The sequence below is a fragment of the Phocoena phocoena genome, chromosome X (genome assembly GCF_963924675.1).
Source record: "Phocoena phocoena chromosome X, mPhoPho1.1, whole genome shotgun sequence".
In the NCBI taxonomy this organism is placed as follows: Eukaryota; Metazoa; Chordata; class Mammalia; order Artiodactyla; family Phocoenidae; genus Phocoena; species Phocoena phocoena.
This window is the reverse complement of record NC_089240.1, coordinates 64,260,042-64,279,885: the sequence shown is the minus strand read 5'-3', so window position 1 is coordinate 64,279,885 and position 19,844 is coordinate 64,260,042. Positions and strand designations below refer to the sequence as shown.

At 36.6% G+C, this 19,844-nt stretch overlaps 1 protein-coding gene across 1 annotated transcript in view; it reads left to right on the top strand.

Moving 5' to 3' along the window:
* The first annotated feature begins 3,132 nt into the window (after positions 1-3,132).
* The window catches only part of ZDHHC15 (zinc finger DHHC-type palmitoyltransferase 15), a 60,624-nt gene continuing 43,912 nt past the window's right edge, over positions 3,133-19,844 (top strand). Inside the window, exon 1 of the mRNA XM_065901022.1 lies at positions 3,133-3,268. Coding sequence (XP_065757094.1) covers positions 3,133-3,268 — 136 coding nt within the window. The remainder of the gene's footprint in view (positions 3,269-19,844) is intronic.

Sequence of the window (19,844 nt, the reverse complement as noted above, 5' to 3'; positions counted from 1 at the left end):
AATGGATTAAAGACTTAAACGTATAACCTGAAACTGTAAAACTCCTAGAAGAAAACATGGGGAAAACACTCTTTGATATTAGTCTTGGCAATGATTTTCAGGATATGACACCAAAAGCAAATGCAACAAAAGCAAAAATAAACATGTGGAATTACATCAAACTAAAAAGCTTTTGCACAGCACAAATCACCAAAATGAAACAGCAACCCATAGAATGGGAAAAAATATTTGCAAACCATATTTCTGATAAGGGGTTAGTCTCCAGAATATATAAGGAACTTATATAATTAATTAAATAGCAAGACAAACCCTGATTTTAAAATGGACAGAGAACCTGAATAGTCATTTTTCCAAGGAAGACATACAGATTGCCAACAGGTATGTGAAAAGGTGCTCAACATCACTAATTATCAGGGAAATGAAAATCAAAACCACAATGATATATCACCTCACACCTGTTAAATGGTTATCATCAAAAAGATGAGATAACACATGTTGGTGAGAGTGTGGAGAGAAAAGGAGCCCTTGTGCATTGTTGGTGGAAATGTAAACTTGTTCATCCACTATGGAGAACAGTATGGAGCTTCCTCAAAAAATTAAACATAGAACAACCATATGTTTCAGCAATCCCACTTCTGGGTATATATCCAAAGGAAATAAAAAAGGTTACTGAGGAAACATGTTCTCCCATGTTTATTGCAGCATTATTCACAATAGCTAATGTACATATAAAATGCTATTCAGCTGTGAGAAAAAAGGAAATTCTGCCATTTGCAACAACATGGATGGATCTTGAGGACATTATGTTAAGTGAGATAAGTCAGACAGAGAAAGACAAATACTGTATGATATCTCTTACATGTGGAATCTAAAAAGAAAAAAAACACATATTGTTACCAGAAGCTGCAGTGGGTGGGGGGCCGGAATAAGAGGGAAGTTATTTAAGTGCACATATTTGCATTATGTGATGCGATGGAGGTGTTAGCTAAGGCTACAGTGGCAATCATACTGTCACAATGGCAATCATACTGCCAAGCAATATGTTGTACACATTAAATTTACACAATGTTGTATGTCAAATATACCTCAACAAAAAACAATTGTCGAGGGATTCCCTGGTGGCGCAGTGGTTGAGAATCTGCCTGCCAATGCAGGGGACACGGGTTTGAGCCCTGGTTTGGGAGGATCCCACATGCCGCGGAGCAACTAGGCCCGTGAGCCACAACTATCGAGCCTGTGTGTCTGGAGCTTGTGCTCTGCAACAAGAGAGGCTGCGACAGTGAGAGGCCCGCGCACCGCGATGAAGAGTGGCCCCCACTCACCACAACTAGAGAAAGCCCACGCACAGAAACGAAGACCCAACACAGCCAAAAAAAAAAAATTGTCGAAAAATGGTACCTATGTGAGGTGATGGATGTGTTAATTAGCTTGATTGTGGTAATCATTTCACAATGTATATGTATATCAAATCATCAAATATATATACTTTTATTTGTCAACTATATCTCAGAAAGGTGGAAAAATATCTAAGTATCCATGTCAGAACCTTAGGGTACAAATCATTAATAAGGCTATTAAAATAAATATTGTAACTGAAATGAGTCTGCATTTCATTACAACATTAATTTAGTAATATCAACCATGAACGTAACTTAATCTGAAAGAAACAACAAAGTTCTTATATCAGTTCAGAAATTTACTCCATACATAACCATGAAAAAGAATAGAGAGCAACATGGGTCTCAGCAAAATCACAAATTTCTTCATGTCATAGACCTTTGTAAATCTTTGAACAGTAGGTATCAAATCCATGTCAAAAGTTTACTATACTTCTATCATTGTACTTATGTCATTGAACACCTATTGCTCTGATGAGAACATGAACTTCCTGGAGACAGGCCCCGTCTTTTCATTCTTTTTATACCAAAGTTGACATAACACAATGCAACCACTCCAAGAACATTTGCTGAATTAAATTGCCTTCTAATTTGTGTCTGTGTTTCCAGGCCATCCTCCTCTACAAAATCCTGCCAGTTCTTTTACAAAAATACAATTCTGATAATGTCACTTTTATTGTCCCCAAATCTTTATTGGCTGTTCTTAATCTGCTTTACAAGATTATGTCCACATACCCTGGCAGGGCATTCTGTGCCCACAGCCTGTATTCCCAGTCTCATTCCCAGCCTCTCCTCTTCATATACCGACCCTCTCCTCAAGCCATGCTAACTGTTCCTTGAACACTTTTAGATTTTCATTACTCTATGCCTTTGCAAATGCTGTTTCCTCTGTCTGAAAGTTCCTTCCACCTCCATCTGCCCAGCAAACTCATTTATTATTAAAGCTCAGCTTAAATATCACCACCTTGTAGCTTTCCCTGACCCCTCACAGAATTAGTATCTCCCCCATTTGCTTTTTTTGTACCAATATGTTTATTTATCCTTAAAATGGACTAAGCTGACTCAGGGGAAAGGGAAGAAGAGAAGGATGGAGGGAGCGCCCTGCCAATGGACTTACCCAACCAGCGACTGCGGCACTACGTGTTAAGCATATTGTTCAAGCAGCCGTCAGAGGATGGGGCTGGATGACATTTAAGTCATTAGATGCTACGGTTCGCATCTTTCACATTGCGTGTCTGTGCGTGTGTGTGTGTGTGTGTGTGTGTGTGTGTGTGTGGAGTTGGGAGGGAGGGGACAAAGAGAGAGAAACAGAGACAGAGATCAGAGAGGAGATGAGGCTGGACGCAGTGCGGTAAGAACAGATGGGCGGACCCAAATTTCTTCTGCTTTACAGTTTTGCAGAGGTCTAGCCCTGCATCCAGTGCTGTGGCAAGGGGGTGGGCGAGGAGGAAAGAGGAGGGATTGCACTCCCTCTGAGCGTGTCCAGCTTCGACTGCCTGACGGATCACTTTCCGCACTAACACCGCCAGTTCCTCCTCGCCGTGACTCATGCCTATTGTGCCAGGCAGGGCGCACTCTGCCCTGCAGCCCCACAGGTGGTATCGACTAGGGGAGACTGTTCCCGCCAGGCTAGGCAGTGGAGCGCCGCACAGCGCGCCTTCCCGCCTCTCAACTGCTGCCCCAGCAGTTCCGACCCAGCGCCAGCAGGCCTGCTCGGTCGATCTTCGAGCTGAAGATGCGGCGGGGCTGGAAGATGGCTCTGTCCGGGGGGCTACGGTGCTGCCGCCGTGTACTTTCCTGGGTGCCTGTGCTTGTTATCGTCCTCGTCGTGCTCTGGTCCTACTATGCCTACGTCTTTGAACTCTGCTTGGGTAAGTGGAGCTAGCACCTAAGATGGGGAAAATATGCTCCCCCTATGTTCTTAGCCCTCACACTGCGGTTTTCCTTTAGCTCCCTAGAGAGCTCCTGGTCTCCAACCTCTGGCTTCCCACAGTATTTCTTGCGGCCTGCCACGAGGGTCCCGCCATGTCACCATCGCTTCCTACCCAAGGTTTCTTACATTATTTCCTGGCCCTACCCACAAGAATTTACTGGCTTTTTCCACTGGGGCCCCCTTTTGTCATACAGGACAACCACTTGTGCCTTGTGCTCTGGTTCTGGGGGCTCCCATCCTACAGAGTTGAGGAAACAACATACCCTGTATACTTAAACTGTCCACTTACGCTATGAATCCCACCAATTCACCCAACTAGAAGCCCCACATTTTCCCATTCCTTCCTACTAGGAATCCCAAAATATTTCCTGTACTCTTAATGGCTCGCCTTTATCTAACAGTAGGATTCCTCCTTTTCCCGTGATCCTCTCAAGCCAGCTGAAGTGATTCACATTTTTCTGCCACTTGGGACCCCACAGTACACCTTGTTCTACCCCACTGTGGTCTCCCCTTTTCACAAAGTAATAAGCCCTCCATTCCTCTTTCCCTGTGGCTTCAACATTTTCTCATCTTCTCCAGCAGAATACGAGTCCTACAATACATCCTGTCCTGTCTCCTCATGCAAGAGGCCCTGATTTTGTCACACTGGAGCTCCCTGTAGTCTCCTGCCTGGCTGCTTTGAGGCGTTTTCACTCCTTCCCATTTGGGGCCCCACATTATTTTGTGAACCTCATACTAGTCACCCTGCTTTTATCACACTATGGTCCTGCTTTGTCCACTGTCTTCTCACACTAGAGTATCCTCATTACCCTCCCACAAGAGTTCCCACAGTATCCCCCACACCCCTTCCAAGGGCCATTACTTTTCTAATGATGATCTCCCCTTGCTATCTTTTTTGAAACCACTCTCTACCTCCTGCAATACGCTTCCACTGTTAGCCACACATTTTGCCATCCTCTTCCTCTGGGTTCTTATTATTATCTTCACTTATTTTTCTCTAGGATTGCACTTGTCCCTTGTCTTCTCGAACTAGGGAAACACCATGCTTTCCTACAGGGGTTTCTAGTATTTCCTGCCCCTTCCAATGGGAGCCTCATTTCTTGTTCCCTCTCCTAGACCACCCTTTTATAAATCCAGGGTCTCCTCTTTGTATCCTGTCCTGTAACACCAGGGAGCATTTCATCCCCTCCATATCTACAAAATGGTTCCCACAGTGTATCTTCTGCTTTCAAACTCAGAATTCCACAGTATTTCCGGACACAAATCTCAAGACCCTATCCCACTTGGATTACCCCCAGCCCCCTATCTTTATCACTAATGGCTTTATAGTGTTCTAATCACTATACATCAATTCACAGTGTAGTCTTCATGGTATATCCTGTCTCCTCAAGAGCCTCTGTTTTTCTCATAGTGAGATCTCCCCTTGCCTCTCACATTGAAGAATCCCTGTCTCTTCTCAAAGGAGATTCCACTAATAGTTATTGTGACTTCAGTGCTAGAATCCCACTTCTAATACCCTTAAAACTGTGTTCTACAATGTTCCCTATTAATTCAGTGTGAGGTCCCAGTATATTTCCAATCCCCTCACATTAAGACTCCTATTTGTCCTGTTGGACATCCCCTCACAGAACACTGGCCTGCACAGTGTTTTCTTAACATTTTACATCAGATTCCATTATTTAAAAACCAGGAGGGTAAGGTAGCCTTGATTTCCAATTCTGGTTCCACCAGTCCATCCTGTCATCTTCACTTGACAATCTTTAACAAATGAGTGGCCTTGGTTTCAGAAAGGTTAGATCAAATTTTCCTAAACTCACATATTTAGTAAATAATACAGAATCGGATATCAAAGCTACCTGATAACCAAAGCAACACAACCAAAACAACAGATTTGAGTTTCAGTATGACTCAAAAAGTAATATTAAGGACCTCACTTCTTTCTAAAAACAGAACCTGATGTCTTTCTCCCTAATATCAGGTTAGAGCTGAAGTCAAAAATGGTATTTTTGTCTTATAAATCTTAGAGTTTGGATTCTGCCACTTACTAATTAGGATACCTGGTGCAACTTACCTAATCTCTCTCAACTTCAGTTGCCTCACATGCACTTTGCTTATATGGTTGTTCATTCATACCACAAATACTTCCTTATCACCTACTATATGCCATTATAGCATTGTTATGAGATTTAAATAATATGGTGCATGAAAAGCATGCATCACAGTTGACAGCACATTGTAAGAGCTCATTAAATAATAACTTGTTATTACTATTATTAATGAGGATATAAGATTCTGCTTGACTCAAGAAAATAAGCTTAGACTTTAAACAGGGAGAAAAGTAACAGGATCCATTTTTTAAGGTACAATTCACATAACATAAAATTAACCATTTTAAAGCGTTCAATTTAGTGACAGTACATTCACAATGTTATACAGTCATCACTAATACAGTCATCACTAATATCTAGTTCCAAAACACTTTCATTACCCCAGAAGAAAACCTCATAGGCATTAGACAGTCACTCCCCATTCGCTCCTTCCCCTAGTCTCTACCAACCACTAATCTGTGTTCTGTCTCTATGGATTCTGGATGTTTCACATAAGTGGTATCATACAGTATATCTCCTTTTGTGCCTGGCTTCTTTCAATTGGTGTACTGTTTTTGAAGTTTATTCACATTGTAGTATGTAACAGTACTTCATTTCTTTTTATGGCTGAATAATATCCCATTGTATACCACACTTAATCCATCTTATCCATTCATCCCTTGATGGTTGATGGACATTTGGGTTGTTTCCACTTTTTGTGTATTCTGAATAGTGCTGCTATAAACACTGATGTACAAGTATTTGTTTAAATACTTGTTTTCAACTCTTTTGTGTAAATACCAGGGAGAGGGGTGGTAAAGCTGGGCTGTATGTTAATTCTATGTTTAACTTTTTGAGGAACCTCCAAACTATTTTCTACAATGGCTGCACAATCTACATTTCCATCAGTAATGTTGGAGGGTTCCAATTTCTCCACATTCTCACCAAAACTTGTTATTTTCCTTTTTTTAATTATAGCCATCATAGTGGGTATGATGTGGTATCTCAGTGTGATTTTGATTTGCATTGCCCTGTTGACTAGTGATACTGAGCATCTTTTCATGTGTTTGTTGGCCATTTGTATATCTTCTTTAAAGAAATGTCTATTCAAGTCCTTTGCACGTTTTTAATTGGGTTATTTATCTTTTTGTTGTTGAATTATAAGATTTCCTTATGTATTTTGGATACTCAACCCTTATCAGATAAATAATTCACGGATACTTTCTCCCATTCTGTGAATTGTCTTTTCACTTCCTTGATAGCATCATTTGATACACAAAGTTTTTAATTTTGATAAAGTTCAATTTATCTATATTTTTTACTTGTGGCCTATGCTTTTGGTATCATATCTAAGAACCCATTGCCAAATGCAAGGTCATAAAGATTTACCCCTGTGTTTTCTTCTAAGAGTTTTATAGTTTTATCTCTTACATTTAAGTTTTTGATCCATTTTGAGTTCATTTTTGTATATGGTGTGAGGGAGGAGTGCAGGTTCATTCTTTGCATATGGCTATCCAGTTGTGCTAGCATCATTTATAGAAGAGACTATTCTTACCCCATTGAATAGCCTTGACATGATTGTCAAAAACCAATTGACCGTAGAGCTCTGGATTTATTTCTGTACTCTTAATTCTGTACCATTGATTCGTTTGTCTGTTCTTCTGCCAGTACCACACTTGTTTTGATTACCATACCTTTGTTTTAAATTTTGAAGTCAAGATGTGTGAGTCCTCCAACTTTTTCTTTTATAAGACTGTTTTGGCTAGGGTCTCTTGCAATTCCATATGAGTTTTAGGATCAGCTTTTCCACTTCTGCAAAATGTTCATTGGAATTTTGATAAGGGTTGTACTGAATTGTGTATTGTTTTGAAGAGAATGCCATCTTAAAATCAAGTTTTCCAATCCATGCACATGGGATGTCTCTTCATTTATTTAGGTCTTCAGTCACTTTCAGCACTGTTTTGGAATTTTAAGTGTATAAGTCCTGAGCCTCCTTGATTAAATTTATTCCCGAGTATTTCTTTTTTGATGCTATTATAAATGGAATAGATTTCTTAATTTCCTTTTCTGATTGTTCACTGCTAGTGTATTTAGAAATAAAACTGATGGAGTGTTGATCTTGTGTTCTGCAACTTTGCTTGAATTTGTTCATTGGTTCTAAGAGGGTTTTTTTGGTGGATTCTTTAGAATTATTTATACATAGAATCATATCATACGCAAATAAAAATAATTTAATTTCCTTTTTCCAATCTGGATGCTTTTTTCTTTTTCTTGCCTAGTTGCACTGGCTAGAACTGTCAGTACAATGTTGAATAGAATTGATGAAAATCAACATCGTGACCTTATTTCTTAGCTGAGGGAGAAGATTTCAACCTTTCACCATTGAGTATACTGTTAGGTGTGGGTTTTCCGTAAATGCTCCTTATCAAGTTGAGGAACTTTTCTTCTATTTCTAGTTTCTTGAGCATTTTTTTTCATGAAAGTGTGTGGAATATTGTCAAATGCTTTTCTAGCATCAATTGAGATGAATGTGTGGATTTTTTTCCTTCATTCTGTTAATGTACTGTATTACATTATTGATTTTCATGTGTTGAATCACCCCTTACATTTCTTGGGTGCATGTCACTTGATCATGATGTGTAATCCTCTAATATGCTGTTGAATTTGGTTTGCTAGTAATTACTTGAGTAGTTTTGCATCTATATTCATAAAATATGTATGTAGTTTTCTTTCCTTGTGATGTCTTTATCTGGCATGGGTGTCAGGACAATGCTGGCCTCATAGAATGAGTTAGGAAGTGTTCTCTTCAACATTTTTTTAACTTTTTGAAAATAATCTTTAATGAGAAACTTGAGCTTGCTTTCACAAACTTACTTTTTAATATCGGGTTTTATATTTGAAATGGCTGTACATAAATCGTAATCAAGATTTTAATAGTTAGCATTGGAACACATATGTTGTAGCAAATAGCAGAATAATGTCTTTTATTCCTCAGCTGGCAGGAACTTCCCCCTCACCACTAGCCAGAATTTATATAATTTGATCTATTTAAGTTGTTATTTAAGGGTAAGATGATCCTTTACTTAAATCCAGCAGCTTTTCTTTTTCTTTCATTGACAAATATAATATCTTATGATAATGTGAATGGATTTAGAATGAAATCAAATTTGATCATATTAGTTTTTCTAAATAATAATGAAGCTTTTCCTTAAGCCTACACAAATGTTCTATTGGTTTTTAATCATTTTTAAGATTCATGTATTAGTCTTGATTATTATCACCAGTAAATCACATTAACCCCACTTATCCAAAGAACTGCATGAAAACATGTAAATGTGGATGGACAAAATTTATGAATTCTCTTCAATTTTTTGTAAGAGTTTGAAAAGGATTGGTGTTAATTCTTTAAATATTTGGTACAGTTTGCCAGTGAAGCCATCTGGTCTTGGCTTTTTTCTTTGTTGGGAGGTTTTGATTACTGATTCAATCTTTTACTTGTTAAAAATATGCTCAAATTTTCTTTCTTCTTTTGTCAGTTTTGGTAGTTTCTGTGTTTCTAGGAATTTATCCATTTCATCTAGGTTATCCAGTTTGTTAGCATAAAATTGTTCCTACTATTCTATTATAATCCTTTCCATTTATGAATGTTCTTTATTAATATCTCCACTTTCATTTATGATATTAGTAATTTGAGTCTTCCCTTCTTTTTTCTTGTCCAGTCTAGTTAAAGATTTGTAAATTTTGTTTTCTTTTCAAGGTCCCAACTTTCAGTTTCCAGAGTTCTGCAAAAGTTGATTCTGACAGTTTCTGCCACTTCATGCATGGCTTTTAGGGAAGGACAAAAGCCTGGAATTTCCTACTCTGCCATTTTTGGTGATTAACAGTATCCATTTTGAGATTAAAATTAAAAGGTCCAGGAAATAATTCTACTGAGAGGCTAGAATTTCTTCAAAGAGAGTCAGAAGAAATGAAAACTGATAAGGCAAAAAACCAGAAGGAACAGTTTCTAGAAACCAAATTTCTATATAAGTAAAAGCTATCCATTTAAGCCTATATGAATCATGGTATTCTTATATCTAAAATAGTTTTATAACTCATCCATATAAAACAGTCAAAAGCATCACACCTGAGTAGTTAAGTATCATATGAAACATCTAAAATAATTCCAATGATTCTTAAACCTGGCTGATAATCATAATCACCTGCTGAGTTTTTTGTAATACACATTCCTACACCTCCACCCAGAGATGTGTTATATGAAGGGGGCCCTAGAATCTATATTTTTATCAGTTCCCTAGGTGGATATTAAAATCATCTAGATTTGGGAATGGATGCTGAAAAAGTAAATGAATGGCTAGTATGAGTAACTTTTTCAGAGGAGTAAATGAAGACTGGCATGATTAGTTTGCTTTCAACAAGCAGAACATAATGAGAAATGTATCTAGGTTCTGCATTTCAAATTCTATTCTCTCTCCTAACCTAAAGTATAAGAAACATCTATTGGAAAAAGTGAGTATCGAATATATTCATTTTGACATTGAATACATTATTTTAAAACCATCCTATTTAACTTTGGGATCAATATCATAAATAATTTTAAAAATAAGACTTGTTTTGTCCCAAACTATTGTAAAACCTAACCTCACTGAACAGTTTACCTTTTTCAGAAAAATAATAAATAGCTAATAATAATGAACTACCTATTATGTATCAGGCACCCAAGTACTTTACGTGTATTTTATAATTTAGTTCCTATAACAACCTTATAACATAAATTAATTTATCCTCAGTTTACAGATTAAAAAAACTGAGGCACAAAGAGATTAAATAATTAATTACAGAACAAGTAAGTGACAGAGCCAGAATATGAATACATACCATATTCATCAGTGGTGATTGCTAAACATCACTGCAATAAACTCCCTTCCCAAATGAGTCATCAATTAAAAGAGAACTTCATGCTGTAACTAAGCACTCATCTCACTAGATTCATATTTTCAGCCTTCCCACTCTCCTTCCACAAGTCCTTTTGAGCTTCACTAATTTGGTAGCCATTAGCCATATGTGGCTATTAAACACGTGAAATATGGCACCTGAATTGAGATGTGCTGGAAAACTTAAAATATGCACCAGATTTCAAAAATTTAATGCAAAAAGAAGTATGCAAAATATATAGTTAATAATCTGTGTAGATAACATGTTGAAATGATATTTTTGATATATTGGATTAAATAAAATATATTATTAAAGTCAACTCCACTTTTTTATTATTATTTTTAATTTTAAAAAATGTTCCTACTGGAACATTTAAATTACATGGTTTGTATTATATTTCTTTTGGACAGCACCGTTGTAGAATTTCTTCCATGTCCTTGGACTAACATTGTTGACCATCCACATATAGTCCCAAATTAGGTTTATTCTACCAGTACCCTTCTGTGAATTCTAAAATGTGTCTATTTAAAGGAAGTCATGATATATGCTTTTGTTTGAAACTAGTTGTCTTTTATGAAAAGCCCTTGCATATTTTCTACCCTTCCATACCTTTTCTCCATACTTGGTTGCAAAGAATCAGTAAACAGGTAAAAGAAAAGAGGAGAGAGTAAAAAAAGCTATTTGATGATAACCCCAGTCACTTAACTTGCCGGGTAGTGAGCTAAAATTTGAAGGAACAGAGCAGGTGTATAATTACACATATCACCACATCACTCTATAATCATGCATGACAAATTACCCATAGTATGACTAAGTGTACATTTCCCCAAGAGATTCATGATAAAGGATTCATTTTGGGAAAGTTTAGTCATTTTCATTTTAAATATGACTGAAGTATCTTAGTCTTTTCCTTTAATAACGCAAAAGGCAATATTAGAAAAATAAAGGAAAGGCAGAACTACCAAGATAAGTGCCACAATGTTTTAGAATAAAGACCACCTTTGTTTTTTCTCAGAAGTATGTAACTTCTAACAGGGAATTTTACAAGAAAATATTTTTCCCTTAGACTTATTGACTCCGTACAGATTTTAGGAGTGAAAATACTTTAAAAGTCAAGTCCAATACCTAACTAATGTCTAAATGTCCTACAGGACATTTCCAAGTGTTTATAATGGGAAACTTACTCCTTCCCAATGCTGCCAGTCTGGCTGCTCATCGTTATCATCATCATCATCTTCTCTTTTATTGAACTGAAATGTGCTGACCTGCAGCTTTTACTCATTGATTCTATTTCTGCCCTCTGTTCTTGGATCATATAAACCAATCCCACTTGCACATGATGGTCCTAAAATTACTTAAAAACAGCTATCCCCCACCTAGAGACTTCACAGGTCCCCACTCATTTTTCTGTATATACATTGTCTCATTCCAATATCTGCAAAGCACCGGATGTTCTCCTTCCCTCACCCACAAATGCTGTAGCAAGTAGCCAATCAAATGAGAGTTAGGATCTCCACTTTTTGTTTCGCAGTAATTGTTCATTGATAGAGGTAGAAGGAGATATACCAAACAGCAATTTGTCAGCTACTCTTTATTAATATTGTTCTCCAAGCAACTGTGCTCTCTCTAGTCCCATTTTAAAGAGATGTTATTAACCCAATTCAGGGCCTAGTGGGACTGATGTAGTCACACAACATGTATGTGCAAAATCATGAAGTCCCAGGTTGACCCATCAAGACTTCTTGTTTCCACTTCCATTTGTCAAAGTAGAGGATGTGCTTCTGTCAATCATTCTTAACCAGGATTCTCTAACTGAAAAGAAAAAACAAAGAAATTGGTATCAATCTCCAGGCCAGTGTATTAGAAAAAGAGGACATCATCTGGTCGGATTTTTAGCACAGACAAAATGGAACAGTTTTAACAAAGTCCATTCAAAAGATCCTTACAAGGAGCATTTTTTAAAGACTCAACAAAAATAGACCTGCAAATAAAGAGGAGAAGTTATGACTAATAAAGAAACTGAGGAAATAACCCCTAGAGTATAGTCTCATTCTCTGTTTGGATTTTTCCCCTTTTCTGATCCTTAAAAGCTTAACAATGTGTATGAAAACCACTTTAATTTAATAGCTTCTCAAGATTGAGATCTATGCCTTATAATTTCACTTTACCTTAGCACCTAGTACAGATGCACACAGATGTTGGTGGTGAGTAAAGACAGGTAGGCCCCATTTTGTACAAATGACGTTCTGAACAGAAGTTACATATATATCACAGTAAGCCAACAAGGAATGATTGGAGAAGGTAGACATAATACATGCAAGAAGTCCTGGAGACTGGAATATAGTACCAACTCCACCACTAACTTGTTCTGTGACCTTGGGCAAATCATATGATCCTACTCTAGTCCATTTTTCCCATCTGTAAATGAGACAGATAAACCAGATAATCGCTAAAGTCCCTTCCAGTTCTAATATTTTATGAAATCTTCATTCAAATGTAATAATTAATATTCATTATTTGCCTTGTGCTAGATACTATGCTAGACAGCATTTACATACATTAACTCATCTAATTCTCAAGTAACCTTGTGAGGTAGGCAATGTTATGGAAGTTAAGGAACTTACCCAGGGTCACAAAATAGTGCAACTGGGCTTCTAACCCAGAAAATCTGACATCAGAGCTGGCATGCAACCTCTACACTATATTGCCTCTAAATATACAAGAGAAACTTGGTTTTTAAAGATGTTCTACAGTGAATACTTTGGGAAAATGAATAGTCATCTCCTAATTTATCATCTTTTAAGTTCTTATTGCCATGTTATATAGCTTGAGTGTTTCCCATTTGTTGGCTTTTTAAAAGTCAGATTATCCTTGTATTTGTTGAATGAGTAGAAATTCTTACTCAAGGTTTAAAATGAAGGAAGGTAGCAAAAGATAGAATTTAATCGTCCTTGCCTTCTGTTATGTTAGCAGGCTGGTGGTTTCCTAAAGTATCATTGAATAAATTACTAAAAATGATGCTATGGAAAAATGCATTAGAAAAATAATGTTTCTAAGTATCACTAATCTTGACCTTTCCTTCTCTTTTCACAGTGACTGTTTTGAGCCCAGCAGAAAAAGGTAAGCGGGTATTATAAATTGTTTTGGTCAGGACTGTATCCCTCTTTCTGTCTAAAAGTGAATTACATTAAAGCCTATAAATTGAGCAACTTTCCCAGGAATACACTGAGGTTAGTGGAAAGTTTAGGATAATGGTTTTTAGGAAGCTTACCCAGAGATAGAGCAGAACATATTTTAAGTAGCTCCTCTGGCTGTAGGACAGGAATTTGAAGTTACCAGGATTTATGATAGAAAAGGGCACAGGTAGCCACTCTGTTTGTTTGCCATACTAACCCTAGGCTTTCTCTTGGTTCATCACTATTGTCCTAGGTACCTTGCCTTTCTGCCCAGTTCATTCCCTCTTCAAGGCATGGAGTAAGGGTCCCACAGTGGGGCTTTTAAAGGCTAAGTCCTTCACCATCACAGTTCCAATATATTTACTATACTACTCTTCACTTCTCACCCCCATCTTGGCTTGATCTGCATTCTAAACAGACTGAGGCATTCTTCATTAAAAAATGTGTAAGCTAAACATGTGTCTTAACAAACCTTTAGTTTCACATTATTTTATCAGGTATAACCATAAGTATTCATATAGCCACTTTTAATTCTCACTTCATGGGAATTGTTGTAATTCATTAACTACATAACTTTCATATTATGCTGTTTTAAAGCTGAAGTTTGCTATTACTCATTTAACAGAGGTGTTGGCTGTAGAGGCAATAGAGCAGAGTGGTGGGAAGATAGTAGAGCACTGTAGTTAAAAGTATGAGAACTGTCTAAATTCAAATCCTGGCTCCACTACCTCATAGTAAATTATTTGACCTCTTTGTGCTCACTTTATTCATATGTAGAATAGAAATAATAATAATACCTATTTCATAGAGTTATTATGAAAATTTAATGAGGTATGCATGTAAAGCCCTTAGAACAGTGGTGAATAAAGCACATACTGATGACTTAATAAATGTTTGCTACTTTTGTTACAGCCTTAGAGCAAGTCTTGAGTTGCCTCTTATTGTTATGGATGGTTCTTAAAGTCAGAGATCATTTTCTGTATACATATATAAATATTTACAAATAAATGTCATTTTCTACAATAACCTTTCAAGATAAGTTGGGTGGGGGCTTAGATGATGTTCCACCATAATAGAAAAAATGACAATAATATTGTTATTATTATTGGAAACTACAACTTATTGTGCAGAGTACCCTGCTAAGTATTGTGTGTGTGTGTGTGTGTGTGTGTGTGTGTGTGTGTATAATCTTTCAATATTTACGTCAACACAATGATGTAGACATTCTTATATCCATTTTATTGAGAAGGAAACTGAAGTTTAGAGAGGTTAAGTAACTTAATCCCAGGTCATCTAGCTAGTAAATGGTAGGATGCAAACCCAGAACTACCTGACTTCAAAGTCCATGCTGTTAAGCAAACCTATACTTGTTCTTTTTACTTTTTAGTCTACAACTCCCTCATTTCATTTGCTTAGTTGACCTCCTTACTCAGAAAATTGATGCTCAAATGATCATTTTTCTAGTGTCCAAAGTAGTATATTTTCATTTCTTGTGTGTTGTCAATGAACTTAACCACACCAGTGTAGATAGAGTGTCATTTGTAAGCCAAACTCAGTTCAAAGCCTTTCTAATAGCATCAATCCAGTTACCAGAATTTGATCTCTTTAGGAAACTGTTACCACAATGTACAATTTTAAGGTCCCTCTGACTCTAGAATTCTGTAATTCCAAAGCACTTCTCTCCTGATAGCTCTTAAATTTATCATAACACTAAAAAAATAAGATTAGACTTTGCTTCTTTATTCTGAAGTGGGGTATAATAGGACAAAGCACAGGATTTAGGGACAGAAGATGTGGGTTGGAGTTCCAGCTCTATCATTTACTAGCTCTATGACCTTTGGTAAGTAACTCAACTTCTCTGAACTTCAATTTCTGTAAAATAAGGCTAGTTTAATAACATCTTACAGATTTACTGTAAGCTAGCAGGAGTAAAAGTATATAGGAGTAAAATATGCAGCATTAAATTGCTTTGTAAATGTTAAGTATTAACAATCTCATTGTAACATTTTATGTCAGGATTCTCAAGACAGTAGAATCCATAAACTAAAATTAGATTCAATTGTAGCCAGAAGTTTGAAAGTTAGACTTGAAAAGAACTTCTGAACACTAGGGCAGGTTACTAGGAGATGCCATGAAAGCTATTCAGAAAGTATCAGGGACCCAACTATCTGGCATGAATCAGTGAGCCTTGCCTAGAAGCAGACCAACAGGCCTAATGAGTATCTAACCATGTGAATAACCACAGTTCTAACCATGTGAATCTGTGACTTCTTTCAAATTATACTACACTACTAACTTAGAATACAGTACAACATGACTGCCAGTAGGAACATTATTTGGCATAGCAAAGAAAATATAAGGGACAAAGAAATGAAAGCCTCAATTCACGTAACCTTTTATTCATTATTCACAGCTTAGGAAAACCATAGTCAGACATACTGCAAAAGTTTTTCCATTTCTTGTCTGCTTAATGGTTCCTCTACTGGGTTGAAGAGTGTCCCTCCAAAATTCATGTCTACCCAAAACCTGTGAATGTGAATTTATTTAAAAATAGGATCTTTGCAGATGCAATCAAGTTAAGATGAGGTCACATTGGATTAGGGTGGGCCTTATGGCTGGTGTCCTTATAAGAAGAGGGAAATTTGGATACACAGATACACACAGAGAGAAGACAGCCATGTGAAGACAGAAGCAGAGATAAGAGTTTTGTTGCCACAAAGGAACACCAAGGATTACCAGAAATGGCCAGAAGCTAGGAAGAGACAAGGAAGCATCCTCCCCTGGAGCCTTCAGAGAGAACATGGCCTTGCCTATACTTTAATTTCAGACTTCTTGCCTCCAAAACTGTAAGAGAATAAATTTATGTTGTTTTAAGCCACCCAGTTTGTGATAATTTTTTATGACAGCCCTAGGAAACTAATACAGTTCCTGATAAGAGATTTCAATCTCTAATGCACTGTTAAGTAGCAAATTAGCAGACTTTGGTGTTAGATGTACCAGGGATCAAATATTGACTTTGCCACTTACTATATATATGACCTTGGGGAACTTAAGCTAAGTTTCACTTTCTTCCTCTGTAAAATTGGAATAGCAATACTTACCTTTCATGGTTTAAAGCACTAAATGAAATGATGTATGTAAGTCTCTTGGCATAGTGCATGGCATATGATAAGTACAAAATAAGTAGTAATAGATACTATTGTTATTAACATTGGAAAGGACCTAAAATATCTTTCTTCTAAGAAGGATAACATATTTCAGGACTATAATTCCGACTACTACCCTTGTAAATATATTGTCAAAATCCTTGCACTCATATTTTGTAAGTAGAACAACTGAGACCCAAAGAAGTAAAATATTTTGACCTAGTCATGCTGATTCTAGTGCACAGAAAGGACTAAAGCTCAGATCATCTGAACCACAGTCCAGAATATTATATATTATGTCATCCTTGATTATACAGGACTCAGAAATTCTTTAAGACATGAGTCCATCTGTTCTTCCATAGCCCGTACAAGAAAACACAGTATTTGCTTTCATAAGAGTGTTTTGCATGGATGATCTCATTCAGCATCTTACTGTCTGTATTTTGAAGATCTTGAGTAGAAGGTCTTCCCTCCTCTACTCCTAAAGTGAGGCTATGGGATAAACTAGAGGTTAAGAATTTGGTAGAGTCCAAGGATTGGTAAGGCTAAGGGATGAATTTAAAAATGAGATTAGGCACAATCTGTCAGGCAATCCACATATAATCAAGAGTAATGTATTGACCACAGTTGTTCATCTTCAAAAAGGGCCATCAATCATTTTAAGCAAACATTTAACTCATTATCTGAGAATTCATTTGTATTTTGAATGGTTTGCATACTAAATTCTCTAGTTTCCCATTTAAAGTTAAAAATGATTGTAATTATTTACCATTTTAGAAATAGGTGCAATTCCTAAATAATAGAACTGTTATGGGCTGAATTGTGTCCCCTCAAAATTCATATGTTGAAATCCTAACCTCCAGTGACTTAGGATGTGACCATATTTGGAGGTAGGGTCTTTAAAGAGGTAATTAAATGAAAATGAGGTCACTAGGGTGGGCCCTAATCAATATTACTGGTGTCCTTATAAGAAGAGGAGATTAGGAAAAAGACACACACAGAGAGAAGACCATGTGAAGAGACAGGGAGAAGATCACCATCTACAAACCAAGAGGAGAGGCCTCAGAAGAAACAACCTTGTCAACACCTTGATCTTGGACTTCCAACCTCCAAAATTGTGAGAAAGAAAATTTCTGTTGTTTAAGCCACTTAGTCTATAGTACTTTTCATGGCAGCCCTAGCAAACTAATAAAAGAACTTATTCAGGTTTCCACTTGAAAACTCTGCTTTGTGTCAGTTTTTTTATTATACTAACCTTAATTTATTGGTGGTATATTAGACACCATCAGGGTGAGAGGGCATTGGGAGGAAAAAGTTTGGGCCACAATATGATCTTTTATATTCACCTCCATACTGTATAGGGAATCTTCAATTTATTTTGTTGTTGTTGTTCTTATTTTCCTTTTTTTTAAATTACAGTATAGTTGATTTACAATATTATATTAGTGCCAGGTGTACAACAGAGTGATTCAAAATTTTATAGATTATGCTCAGTTTATAGTTCAGTTATTCTCTGTGCTAGCTATACAATATATCCTTGTTGCTTATTTATTTTATACATAGTAGTTTGTGCCGCTTTATCCTCTACCCCTATCTTGCCCCTTCCCCCTTCCCTCTCCCTACTGGTAACCACTAGATTGTTCTCTATACCTGTGAGTCTGTTTCTTTTTTGCTATATTCACTAGTTTGTTTTATTTTTTAGATTCCACATATAAGTGATAACATACAGTATCTGTTTTTCTCTGTCTGACTTATTTCACTACGCATAATACCCTCCAGGTCCATCCATGTTGTTGCAAATGGCAAAATTTCATTCTTTTTTTATGGCTGAGTAGTATTCCATTGTGTGTGTGTGTGTGTGTGTGTGTGTGTGTGTGTGTGTGTGTGTGTGTATATATACCACATCTATATCTGTTCGTCTGTTGATGGATACTTAGGTTGCTTCCATATCTTGACTATTGTAAATAATGCTGCTATGAATATTGGGGTGCCTGTATCTTTTTGAATTAGTATTTCTGTTTTCTTTGGATATATACCCAGGAGTGGAATTGCCGAATCATATGGTAGTTCTATTTTTAGTTTTCTGAGAAACCTCCATACTGTTTTCCACAGTGGATGCACCAATTTACATTCCCACCAACAGTGTATGAGGGTTCCCTTTTCTCCACATCTTCACCAACATTTGTTATTTGTGTTCGTTTTGATGATAGCCATTCTGACAGTTGTGAGGTGACATTATGGTTTTGATTTGAATTTCTCTGATGATTAACAATGTTGAACATCTTTTCATGTGCCTGTTGGCCATCTGTATGTCTTCTTTAGGAAAATGAATATTCAGGTCTTCTGCCTATTTTTTAATTGTTTGTTTTTTTGATATTGAGTTGTATGAGCTGTTTATGTATTTTGGATATTAACCCCTTATCATTTGCAAATATTTTCTCCCATTCAGTAGGCTGTCTTTTCATTTTGTTGATGGTTTCATTTGCTGTGCAAAGCTTATAATTTAAATTAGGTCCCATTTGTTTATTTTTGCTTTTGTTTCCTTTGCCTTAGGAGACAGATCCAAAAAAATATTACTATGATTTATGTCAGAGTGTTCTGCCTACATTCTCTTCTAGGAGTTTTATGGTTGCCAGTCACATTTAGGTGAGTTTATTCACCTAATTCATTTTGAGTTTATTTTTGTATATGGTGTGAGAAAATGTTCTAATTTCATTCTTTCGCATGTAGCCGTCCAGCTGTCCTAGGCCCACTTATTGAAGAGACTGTCTTTTCTCCATTTTATATTCTTTTTTTATTGAAATATAGTTGGTTTACAATGTTGTGTTAGTTTCAAGTGTACAGCAAAGAGATTCAGTTATACACACACACACACACACATATATATATATATACTTTTTTTTACATTCTCTTCCATTATAAGTTATTACAAGATATTTAGTATAGTTCCCTGTGCTATACAGTAGGTCCTTGTTGGTTACCTATTTTATATATAGTAGTGTGTGTATTTGAATCCCAAACTCCTAATTTATCCCTTCCACCCTTTCCCCTTTGGTAACCATAAGTTTGTTTTCTATGTCTGTGAGTCTATTTCTGTTTTGTAAATAAGTTCAAGTGTATCAATTTTTTTAGATTCCACATATAAGCAATATCATATAATATTTGTCTGG